Genomic DNA, 13,362 nt, shown 5'->3' with positions numbered 1-13,362 from the left:
ACGCATGTCTCAACTTTCTGAATGGCCGGCCGTCCCATCTTCAGTCAGCTGTTCGCTCCACAACACAAAATTCTAAAACTGGCTAGCTTATCCACCTCATCTCTCCTTATAAATCGGCTGATAGATGCAAACCAGGCTTACTTTTAACTTTCCAGCTTTCGGGAACAGTTGAAATATATATATCAATAAAATGCACACACACACGTTCAGGTTCACACTGAGCACATGTGACATACATATATATATATATATATGGGTCAGAACTTTACATACACTCAATTAGTATTTGGTAGCATTGCCTTTAAATTGTTTCACTTGGGTCAAACATTTCAGGTAGCCTTCCACAAGTATCCCACAATAAGTTGGGTGAATTTTGGCCCATTCCTCCTGACAGAGCTGGTGTAAATGAGTCAGGTTTGTAGGCCTCCTTGCTCGCACACGCTTTTTCAGTTCTGCCCACAAATTGTCTATAGGATTGAGGTCATGGTTTTGTGATGGCCACTCCAATACCTTGACTTTGTTGTCCTTAAGCCATTTTTCCACAACTTTGGATGTATGCTTGGGCTCATTGTCCATTTGGAAGAACCATTTGCGACCAAGCTTTAACTTCCTGACTGATGTCTTGAGATGTTGCTTCAATATATACACATTATTTTCTTTCCTCATGATGCCATCTATTTTGTGAAGTGCACCACCCCCCTGCAGCAAAGCACCCCCACAACATGATGCTTCCACCCCCGTGCTTCACGGTTGGGATGGTGTACTTCAGCTTGCAAGCCTCCCCTTTTTTCATCCAAACATAACGATGGTTATTATGGCCGAACAGTTCTATTTTTGTTTCATCAGACCAGAGGACAAAATGCACGATCTTTGTCCCCATATGCAGTTGCAAACCATAGTTTGGCTTTTTTATGGCGGTTTTGGAGCAGTGGCTTCTTCCTTGCTGAGCGGCCTTTCAGGTTATGTCGATATAGGACTCGTTTTACTGTGGATATAGATACTTTTGTAGCCGTTTCCTCCAGCACCTTCACAAGGTCCTTTGCTGTTGTTCTGGGATTGATTTGCACTTTTCGCACCAAAGTACGTTCATCTCTAGGAGACAGAACGCGTCTCCTTCCTGAGTGGTATGACGGATGCGTGGTCCCATGGTGTTTATACCTGCGTGCTATTGTTTGTACAGATGAATGTGGTACCTTCAGGCATTTGGAAATTGCTCCCAAGGATGAACCAGACTTGTGGAGGTCTACTATTTTTTCTGAGGTCTTTGCTGATTTGTTTCGAATTTCCCATGATGTCAAGCAAAGAGCCACTGAGTTTGAAAGTAGGCCTTGAAATACATCCACAGGTACACCTCCAATTGACACAAATGATGTCAATTAGCATATCAGAAGCTTCATTTTCTGGAATTTTCCAAGCTGCTTAAAGGCACAGTCAACTTAGTGTACGTAAACGTCTGACCTACTGGAATTGTGATAGTGAATTATAAGTGAAATAATCTGTCTGTAAACAATTGTGGGAAAAATTACTTGTGTCATGCACAAAGTAGATGTCCTAACAGACTTGCCAAAACTGTAGTTTGTTAACAAGAAATTTGTGGAGTGGTTGAAAAACGAGGTAATGACTCCAGCCTAAGTGTATGTAAACTGCCTACTTCAACTGTACACACACATTTTATTAAAACTGATATGACGATTGTATTTTCATGACGGTCTTCATCCATAATTGGCGACTACACGGTTATAAAAAATCGTCACAGCCATAGCCATCAGCACTCGAGAATGCTCAAGACAGACAAGTCAACCTATCCCTCACAAGAAAGCGTCAGTCCGACAGCTAAGGATGTGTTGATCAGTGGTGTAGTGGAGGGTAAACTCAAGTAAAACAGTTTGAATTTGGCGCTCTGCAATCTAACTGGATGTTAACCAGGTGGGACGCTGGACTTTGTTGCTACTGTCATGACAATTTACGACGTTTGGAGTGAGACTAACATGAGGTCAAATAAATCAATTCATTAATTAGAAGACTAATTGATCAGATAAAATATCTGAACGGTTAAATTAGGAAATTATAACCTTGTAATCTGAATATTTTCCTTGGTGCCCCGACTTCCTAGTTAATTAAGTTACATGATTAATCAGTTTGATCGCGTAATACTAATTACAGAGAATCTTTTATCAAACTAAAAGTCTTCATTTAATGATAGTAAAGACAACACTACAGTTTACCCACCTTTTGCAGGAAAAATGCATTGAAAGTATTGGGAGCGTAACTTTTTTCCTTGCAACCGCTGATCAGTTGACCCACCTATTTTTGTGTGTGTAATGAGCAGTACCCTTGGAAGAGCTGCCAAGTGAGTTATGGCACACCGTATCTGTGGAGCTGGTGTTCTAAATGCTGTGTGAGTCACTGTGAGGCTGTAGGAGGCTGCGAGCCATCTGAGTGTTCCAGAATGCCTACCTACTACAGGAAGAGACAGTGCTACTGTCTATAGACACATTATATTACCCAGGAAAGAAACTTACACAACCAACTGAACACTACATTTGGCCAACTCTCACTGGTACAGTCATAGGCATGCTCCGGCCTGTCAGCAAAATAATCAAACTCCATGTGCTCCATCTACCAGGCCTGTTCAAACAAACTGAAAAGGTAGTCTAGTTCTTGGTTGCTTTTTAGACCAACCATTTTGGATTGGTGATAAACACCAACGTGAGGAAAATAATGGGAGGATTGGAAACTTCTAGCCATACTTGGCTCGCTGGTGAGCGGCAAAACAAATCCCTCCAATTCATATGCTGATGAGTCTAACTGGCAGTGGAGATGTGCCTTGCCACGAGAAAAGATCCACAGTTCTAACACTAAGCACAAGCATCCATTTATCCAACATTTGTTGTTTAATTAATAACTGGTCTACATTTGCTATCCCACACTACTTAGGAATGGGGAGATAATATTCACACGTCTATAAATCTATCATCACAATGTAATTTTCCATCACTAAGTACTACCTCTACCATTACATAACCTGTTCTCTCTGACATTAGAATAGGCTGCCTGTGGCATTGATACACACTAAATGTCAGGGAATGTAGGCCTGATCTTTCAAGATAGCAATTTCAGACAGAAAACCCCATAAAAAGACACCTGGGCTGAGAAAAACACCTCTAATCTTGTGACAACTGATGTGTCCTCTCCTTCAGTGTCGAACTAAGCATGTAACTGTTGACAGTCATTGATCTAAAACAATTACTCTGACACCTCTCAAATGTGATGTATCAAGATCAATTAATAAACTCAATGAAACTACTTAGGCACCTCACAGTGGATGCCATAGACTGTAGTTTAAGGTGGCACAAAAAGAGACAGCCAGAGGTTTCCTGAATCCTAATGATCGCAAGGAGTCCTGAACTGACTGGTCTGGCCTGGCTAGCGGTGAGGGTTATGACAAGGGCAAAGGGATGAGCGGGGTGATTAAGAGGACTGGGTAATCTTTGTGTCTCACTGGAGCTGAAGGTGTGTGACGGCTTTAGGGAGAGCTGCCTCTCTCCCAGGTTGCTCAGAGCATAGCGACAGTGCACAGCACGCAAGTTATATCTTCAGACCCTTTCGTTTCACATCTCTAAGAATGACAGCTGCTCCTATTCAAGAACTACTTCCTAATCTTTAGGTTGAAAAACTTGGGTGAATCAGTCCTTTTTCTTTCTAAGAACAATGGCAATCGTTCAAGCCCTGAAAATTGAATGTCATGTTTTCAATTACCACTTTCTCTACTTTTTAGTGGCATTCTTTGCAGGATAAAGGTTCTTCCACATCCTATCAAATCTCTCAATCTTGCGTAATCAAACTCATATGCCAGGGACAGTGTGCTTATTTGTTTCACAGAAGTCAAGCAGGACTGGGTGCTGCTGTAGTGTTTTCTGTTATACCATTTTCACAAAATCGTACCAAAACAAACCACTGTGTCCTGGTTGGGATATTTTCTACGCATTGCCCTTTTCCAGCAACTACGGAGGATGAGTAAATAGGCCGGCTCGGTACAACTAGTCCTTGCACAGCTCTGATAAATAGTGTGAAAAGGGAATTTGTGTAAAGACCACACTCACCATATTAGAGATCTCTGGATAGGCTGTCTCTACCAGGACACCCCTGTTGGTGGAGACATAGTCCACCAGCTCGTTGAGCGTGGCCCGCTTAATCTCCTTGCTCTTCAGGTCGGTGACCGAGTCCATGAAGTCAAACAACATGCAGCACTGCTGGAGCTTCTGGGTGAACAGCTCCTGCTGCTCCGTGGAGGGCGCATCTGGAACCAGAGATGACATGGAAACAACATTTAGAAATAAGGGATGTAACAATTCACCGATATGCATCGGTTCACGGTTCAAATGTTGAAGACATGAGTGCATCGGTCTGCGGTGCCCCAAACCGATCCAAATGTAGCACGCATTGGTCAGAAAATCTGGTCAAACGTTACGAATCAGAGGTTCACATTTGTCCAAAAAACACCTCTAATCTTGTGACAACAATGTGTCCTCTCCTTCAGTGTCGAACTAAGCATGTAACTGTTGACAGTCACTGATTAAAAAGTCATTTTGCATGCAGAACAACCCCAGGCAATATCAAACTAGTCAAACTTAACTGTGCGCAGCTTCGTGTGCTGACCCAAGAGAGGTCTATTCACAATATTGCATATCTGTGCAGTAATATCAGCCTTCAAATGCTTGTAAAATGGCTTGGAAAATATTAGGTATTATTAGTTGAGTGACAACCAATTTGCTAGGTTATCGTAATCAAATGTGCTGTTCAAAACATTGTTTTACAGAATAAAAATAAGCTACAAGAGACAACACTCATCTGGCAATACATGCTGAGCTTACAATATACACTGCTCAAAAAAATTAAGGGAACACTTAAACAACACAATGTAACTCCAAGTCAATCACACTTCTGTGAAATCAAACTGTCCACTTAGGAAGCAACACTGATTGACAATACATTTCACATACTGTTATGCAAATGGGATAGACAACAGGTGGAAATCATAGGCAATTAGCAAGACACCCCCAATAAAGGAGTGGTTCTGCAGGTGGTGACAAGACCACTTCTCAGTTCCTATGCTTCCTGGCTGATGTTTTGGTCACTTTTGAATGCTGGCGGTGCTTTCACTCTAGTGGTAGCATGAGACGGAGTCTACAAACCACACAAGTGGCTCAGGTAGTGCAGCTCATCCAGGATGGCACATCAATGCGAGCTGTGGCAAGAAGGTTTGCTGTGTCTGTCAGCGTAGTGTCCACAGCATGGAGGGGCTACCAGGAGACAGGCCACTACATCAGGAGACGTGGAGGAGGCCGTAGGAGGGCAACAACCCAGCAGCAGGACCGCTACCTCCGCCTTTGTGCAAGGAGGAGCACTGCCAGAGCCCTGCAAAATGACCTCCAGCAGGCCACAAATGTGCATGTGTCTGCTTAAACGGTCAGAAACAGACTCCATGAGGATGGTATGAGGGCCCGACGTCCACAGGTGGGGGTTGTGCTTACAGCCCAACACCGTGCAGGACGTTTGGCATTTGCCAGAGAACACCAAGATTGGCAAATTTGCCACTGGCGCCCTGTGCTCTTCACAGATGAAAGCAGGTTCACACTGATCACGTGACAGACGTGCCAGTCTGGAGACGCTGTGGAGAACGTTCTGCTGCCTGCAACATCCTCCAGCATGACCGGTTTGGCGGTGGGTCAGTCATGGTGTGGGGGGGGCGCACAGCCCTCCATGTGCTCGCCAGAGGTAGCCTGACTGCCATTAGGTACCGAGATGAGATCCTCAGACCCCTTGTGAAACCATATGCTGGTGCGGTTGGCCCTGGGTTCCTCCTAATGCAAGACAATGCTAGACCTCATGTGGCTGGAGTGTGTCAGCAGTTCCTGCAAGAGGAAGGCATTGATGCTATGGACTGGCCTGCCCGTTCTACAGACCTGAATCCAATTGAGCACATCTGGGACATCATGTCTCGCTCCATCCACCAACGCCACGTTTCACCACAGACTGTCCAGGAGTTGGCGGATGCTTTAGTCCAGGTCTGGGAGGAGATCCCTCAGGAGACCATCCGCCACCTCATCAGGAGCATGCCCAGGCGTTGTAGGGAGGTCAGACAGGCACGTGGAGGCCACACACACTACTGAGCCTCATTTTGACTTGTTTTAAGGACATTACATCAAAGTTGGATCAGCCTGTAGTGTGGTTTTACACTTTAATTTTGAGTGGGACTCCAAATCCAGACCTTCATGGGTTGATAAATTTGATTTCCATTGATAATTATTGTGTGATTTTATTGTCAGCACATTCAACTATGTAAAGAAAAAAGTATTTAATAAGAATATTTCATTCATTCAGATCTAGGATGTGTTATTTTAGTGTTCCCTTTATTTTTTTGAGCAGTGTAAGTTAGTCTTAAGTATAGTGCATTTGGAAAGTATTCAGACCCCTTGACTTTCCACATTTTGTTACGTTACAGCCTTATTACAAAATGTATTAAATCTTCTTCCTCCCCCTCAAACTTCACACAGTACCCCATAATGACAAAGCAAAAACAACCTAAAATTTTTTAAAGCTATTTTTTAAATTCTTTTTTTTAAACAGAAATACCTTATATAAATAAGTATTCAGACCCTTTGCTATGAGACTCGAAATTGAGCTCAGTTGCATCCTGTTTCCATTGATCATTCTTGAGATGTTTCTACAACCTGATTGGGGTCCACCTGTGGTAAGTTCAATTGACTGGACATTATTTGGAAAGACACACACCTGTCTATATAAGGTCCCACAGTTGACAGTGCACATCAGAGCAAAAACCAAGCCATGAGGTTGAAGGACTTGTCCGTAGAGCTCCGAGAAAGGATTGTGTCGAGTCACAGATCTGGGGAAGGCTACCAAAAACAATTCTGCAGGATTGAAGGTCCCTAAAGAGCACAGTGGCCTCCATCATTCTTAAATGGAATTAGTTTGGAACCACCAAGACTCTTCTTAGAGCTGGCCGCCCTGCACATCTGAGCAAATCAGAGGAGAAGTGCCTTGGCCAGGGAGGTGACCAAGAACCCAATGGCCACTCTGACAGGGCTCCAGAGTTCCTCTGTGGAGATGGGAGAACCTTCCAGAAGGACAACCAGCTCTGCAGCACTCCACCAATCAGGCGTTTATGGTAGAGTGGCCAGACGGAAGCCACTTCTCAGTAAAAGGCACCTGACAGCCCATTTGGAGCTTGCCAAAAGGCACAGGATTCTCAGAACACGAAAACAAGATTCTCTAGTCTGATGAAACCCAGATTGAACACTTTGGCCTTCATGCCAAGCATAACGTCTTGAGGAAATCAGGCAATATACCTACGGTGAAGCATGGTGGTGGCAGCATCATGCTGAGGGGATATTTTTCGGCAGCAGGGACTGGGAGACAAGTCAGGATTGAAGGAAAGCTGAACGGAGCGAAGTACAGAGAGATCCTTGATGAAAACCTACTCCAGAGCACTCAGGACCTCAGACTGGGATAAAGGTTCACCTTACAACTGGTCAACAACAATTCCCACACAGCCAAGACAATGCAGGAGTGGCTTCGAGACAAGTCTCAGTGTTCTTGAGTGGTCCAGCCAGAGCCCAGACTTGAACACGATCGAACATCTCTGGAGAGACCTGAAAATAGCTGTGCAGCGATGCTCCCCATCCAAACTGACAGAGCTTGAGAAGATCTGCAGAGAAGAATGGGAGAAACTCCCCAAACACAGGTGTGCCAAGCTTGTAGCGTCATACCCAAGAAGACTCAAGGATGTAATCGCTGTCAAAGGTGCGAAGTACAGAGAGATCCAAAGTACTGAGTAAAGGGTCAGAATACTTACGTAAATGTGATATTTCCATTTTTTATTTGTAATAAATTAGCAAAAATGTCCAAAAACCTTTTTTTGCTTTGTCATTATGGGGTAGTGTGTAGATTGGTGAGTGGGGGGGGGGGGGGGGGGGGGGGGGGGGGGAATACATTTTTAGAACAAAGCTGTAACTTAACAAAATGTTGAAAAAGTCAAGGTGTCTGAAAACTTTCCGAATGCATTGTACATAGAGTCCAGGTCTATGCCAGCCAAATAGAAAAAGTAGCCAGCAAGGAAGTTCTGGGCTGGGGGGGTCCAGGGGGCATGCCCCCCATGAATGTAGTTTTATTTTTTTGGCCTCTGTTACATTCTAATGCATTGACTCCATCCAAAATACACAGCAAAATAATGACTTTACCTCAAGGATTGGTCAAATGAGTTGTGGTATTGAGTAGAAAGACATGACTTCGCAATTAAAATTACATAAAATGTATGAATTCAGTGCTAATTGTTTTGGATATCATCTACGCCTCAGAAAATAGTCCTGATCATATACGCGAAGTAAAATAACCGTTTTTAACATTAATCCCGTCTTCTCTTGAGATTCAAGTCATATTTACAGCAATATATAAAATACCACAATGATGTTTGTTCTTCAAATTATGTATTTTATTGGCTTTGCTGCTGTGGGTAAGGAAACCTAGGTGTAATAATTTTATTTTGGTGAACTATCCCTTTAACAGTTTGGCCTGTCAATAACTGTGGGTGGGATTGTCAGGGGAGTGGGCAAGATGTTTGTGAGTCAGAGTTGGTTGGGTTTCAGACCTGTCAATCAATCACTGTGAGTGGGACTTTGAGGGAAGGCGGTAGATTTAGTAACCTAGCCAGAAAAACTAACCTAGTCTACTCTTTCAATTTAGTTTATTGTGGAAGAAACCTAAGAAAAAAGGTTGCCTTATGTCAAGTAAACATGAATTCCCTGTTGATCAACATAGAATCGCAGGAATTTGCAGGACACCCAACAATATTGTATAAAAGTGGGGGTGCACGAAGTCATGCACCCATGAATAGACCTACAAGTATGATTGAAGAATGAAACACAAAAAGCAGCAGCTGACTACTCCATTGTCAATAATTTAATGAAATCAGTAAGCCTATATCAATGTCTTTAATACCATATTCACATTATAGTGCCTTCAGAAAGTATTAACACCCATTGATTTAAAAAGTGGGAATAAAATGGATTTGTAATAGGTGGGTGTACTGCCAAATTCTTTAAAACGATGGAGGTGGCTTATAATAGAAATTAACATTCAATTCTCTGGCAACTGCTCCGGTGGACATTCCTGCAGTCAGCATGCCAATTGAACGATCTCTCAAAACTTGTGACATCTGTGGCATTGTGTTGTGTGACAAAACTGCACATTTTAGAGAGTGGCCTTATATTGTCTACAGCACAATGTGCACCTGCGTAACGATCATGCTGTTTAATCAGCTTCTTGATATGCCACACGTTAGGTAGATGGCTTAATTTGTACACAAAATTGAAGAGAAATAAGCTTTTTGTGAGTATGGAACATTTCTGGGATCTTTTATGTCAGCATGGGACCAACACTTTACATGCTGCGTTTATATTTTCGTTCAGAGTATGTTAATTACATAAGTATTCAACCCCCTGAGTCAATACATGTTAGAATAAACTTTAACAGTGATGACAGCTGTGAGTCTTTCTGGGTAGGTCTCTAAGAGCGTCCCACATCTGGATTGTACAACATTTGCCCATTATTCTTTTCAACATTCTTTAAGCTCTGTCAGCTAGTATACACCTACTTTTCAAGATGGCAGCAAGCATGTACTTCTGTGATCAGAGTTTGTAGCTGAAAACTGGATTATTTAGGTTTGTTTCATCTGGCTGTGAACACATCAGAGAACAGTGCAACATTGCAAGGAGACATACAAAACAGGTCTGCTGAAAGTTGAGGCCTACTTGGATATACCTGGGCACACCACTTTATAGGTCCTAGTGCTGGCTGGTTTATAGTCTGTGGTTGGGTTCTGGCTTGCTGCCTATAACAAAGATGTTATTAACTAACCCAAGCTAGACTATAGCCTGTCGTTTCCAAAGGAAGCAAATTAATCATAGTGGGCAGAACAAGCAAGGAGGTGGGCAGAGCCAAGAACGAGCTAGCGAGAGCCTACTTGCGCGTTCTAGCAGGTATTTGCATATTTCTGTAAGGGAATGCCTACACTGTGAAGTGCACGTATGCAATAACTAAATTCACCCTTCCACTCCTTCTAAACAACGCAATATTTAGAAACCTTGGGATAGGATAAAGTCTATGAAACTAAGTCCACTCTGTTTGTAATGGATTTTAATTTTGGTAACTGTAATAAGATCAAATGTTTCATTGATGAGAAAATTTGCAGAATGTTGGACAAAATCCATCTCGCTCCATCTTCTCTCACTGCCTGCCACTGGGCTTCCTCTAACCACCATATCTGGTCGTGAGTGGAAATGCCAACTAGATGCTTCACATTTACACATCCGGAAAATATCGGTCTCATTGCTCTATTTGTGCTATAACTACGGCGATCCTACAAACTGTGCGATCCAATCTAACTATCACACTGTGTGGACTGATTGAGTTTAAGCCAATTGCTCACCCACTTGTTGTATTTGTGTGGATTTTAACTGACTTTTTCCAAAATGGCTTTTACCAGAGTAAGCAAATTGAGACATTGCAGCGTATCCTGGATAGGTCCCACTAAGACCTTTGTCCTTTTTTACTCCTCAGCCTGGTCGTAGTGCCACTGCCTCGCCACCATGTCGCCACTCTTCGACTGACCGGCCAGGGCTGCCCAGCAAAGACCTCTTCCTAATGAAGTCACCTTTCCCTCATATACACAATTCCATGTCTCAAGGCAAAAAAATATATTATTTAACCGGTCTCATCCCCTTCATCTACACTGATTGAAGTGGATTTAACAAGTGACATCAATAAGGGATCATACTAATGTTTTGTACACAGTGTATATGGTCCTGTATGGCTCAGTTGGTAGTACATGGCCTACACATAATGCCCTATGATGTCAGTGTTCTTTTTATTTTATTTTGGCAAATTAATAAAACATTTAAAGCTGAAATGGGGAGGGGGGGGTCAATGTAAATAGTCCAGGTGGCCAATTGATGAATTGCTCAGCAGTCTTATGGCTTGGGGGTAGAAGCTGTTAAACCTTTTGGACCTAGACTTGGTGCTCCGGTACTGCTTGCCGTGAGGTAGCACAGAGAACAGTCTATGACTTGGGTGCTAGGAGTCTTGTACAATTTTTTTGGCCTTCCTCTGACACACCTATTATATAGGTCCTGGATGGCAGGAAGCTTGACCACAGCGATGAACTGGGTCGTACGCCCAACCCTCTGCAGCACCTTATGGTCGTATGCAGAGGAGTTGCCATAGCAGGCTGTGATGCAACCGGTCAGGATGCCCTTGATGGTGCAGCTGGAGAACTTTATGATGATCTGGGGACCCATGGCAAATCTTTTCAGTCTCGTAAGGGGGGAAAGGTATTGTCGTACCCTCTTCCCGACTGTCTTGGTGTGTTTGGACCATGATCGTTTGTTGGTGATGTGGACGCCAAAGGAACTTGAACTCTCAACCCGCTTCACTACAGCCCCGACGATGTGAATGGAGGCGCTTCGACCCTCCTTTTCCTGTATAGTTCACCATCAGCTCCTTTGTCTTGCAGTGAAGTTTTAGCTCGGTCTGTACAGAGGCCTCTCTTCCTTGGTGCACACTGTCACTGTGTCAGATTCCATCTTGTCCAGCTGTGTCGATAACATTTAATGTAAACCCTGTTTCTTGTCTGCATCGAAGTAGCGGTCCTTGTACATAGAATCAAGCATGGTGGCGACACAGTAAAGAGAGAATGCCACCGAACCACTTGTTCACAGCCTGTGTCGGCAGTTTTGTTGAGCAGGCATTTCAATGTCATGACAGAGGGTATCACGTCTGCTAAAGGCGCAGTTGATGAGCTTATTTCTCCAGTCAGAGCTCGCTATTGTGTTCATGTTTCCAAGTTTCAAACATGTTCTCAAATGCCATTGAAATGGAAGCAGCGGTACAACAACCAGCACATTCTTCAGCATGCAATACGTAATCCTCGACGACCCACTGCGCTGTCAGATTCAGCATGCTCATGTGGCTGATATCACTGGTACAAATGTCAGTCGTGAAGATAATAGCAGTGACGCTATTACTGTGTAACTCCGGTAAGGCAAGATCTGAAAAATAGCGCACTTGGTCGTGTGTACCGGCCAACATCACCAACGACAGAGAATGATTGATTGTCAAGGGCAATGAATTCCATTATCTTGGCGACAATGGATTTCGCCTTTGAGTTGTGGGCTAGGTATAGGCATGCTGTGTTGCACGTGTAGTGCAACATTTTACGTGGTGCCACGGGGGGTATTTGTCTGTAATAAAGTCCTTTTGTGGGGAAAAACTCATTATGATTGGCTGAGCCTGCCTCCCCAGTGGGTGAGCCGGGCTCCCAAGTGGGTGAGCAATATGCCCACCCATGGCTGCGCCCCTGCAGTCAGTCATGTGAAATCCATAGATTAAGGACTTACATTTTTTAAATTGACTGATTTCCTTCTATGCACTGTAACTCAGTAAAATCTTTGAAATTGTAGCATGTTGCGTTTATATTTTTGTTCAGTGTAGTTTATCAACATTATAAGCACAAGGCAGTAAGTAAGCTAAGCGCAAATATTTTTTTCCCCATAGAGCAATTAGCGGGGAACACCGTTGTCGAAAGGGCATCGCACATGCAATCGGTTTCATGTGATTTCCGTTTGAAATGTAGAAAGAGAGGAGATCTAATAGACTACTTTGAAGCAAGGTAAGAAATGTCTCATATGTATTAAACGTTCAGGTGCCTCCAGCTCAATGCAAAGTGATGTGCTGATGAAGCCTGCCTTCCGTTTCCCTTTGAGATGCTGCAGGAGCAGCAGCTCTCACAATGTCTGACAGAGTTTCAGCTCAAAGGCTCAGTATCTGTATGCATGTCATAAGATACATAACTTGTGTTTCCATCAATGAGAATAGGCTAAAAAGCATTAATTCGCAATGGGATTTTCTTCTACCCAATAATTGGCCGGCACCAATTTTATTTATCAGTTTTTTAAAAACAATTCAGACCAATAGCCAGCTATTACTGGCAAACGGAAACCCTGACAGGCGTCCTTCCTAACTGAGTTGAATGGCTTTTATAAGAGAAAACTCAGCATGGATCAACAACATTGTAGTTACTCCACAATACTAACCGAATTGACAGAGTGAAAAGAAGGAAGCCTGACCAGAATAACATTTTTCCAAAACATGCATCCTGTGTGCAACATACTGCAAAAAATGTGGCAAAGCTATTAACACTTTGTATTCAGGACAAAAATGTATGTTTGGGGCAAATCCAATACAACACATTACTGAGTACCACACTCTATACTTTCAAGCATAGTG

General features: G+C 43.2%; 1 protein-coding gene across 1 annotated transcript in view; it reads right to left on the bottom strand.

Annotated features, from left to right (window-relative positions):
• The window catches only part of LOC109866260 (serine/threonine-protein phosphatase 2A 56 kDa regulatory subunit alpha isoform-like), a 113,051-nt gene that overhangs the window by 56,164 nt on the left and 43,525 nt on the right, over nucleotides 1–13,362 (bottom strand). The window contains exon 2 of the mRNA XM_020454816.2: nucleotides 4,104–4,300. Within this exon, the coding sequence (XP_020310405.1) occupies nucleotides 4,104–4,300 (197 nt within the window). The remainder of the gene's footprint in view (nucleotides 1–4,103; nucleotides 4,301–13,362) is intronic.

This window comes from Oncorhynchus kisutch, linkage group LG21 (genome assembly GCF_002021735.2).
Source record: "Oncorhynchus kisutch isolate 150728-3 linkage group LG21, Okis_V2, whole genome shotgun sequence".
Taxonomy (NCBI): Eukaryota; Metazoa; Chordata; class Actinopteri; order Salmoniformes; family Salmonidae; genus Oncorhynchus; species Oncorhynchus kisutch.
This window is presented reverse-complemented; position numbering and strand designations above follow the sequence as displayed.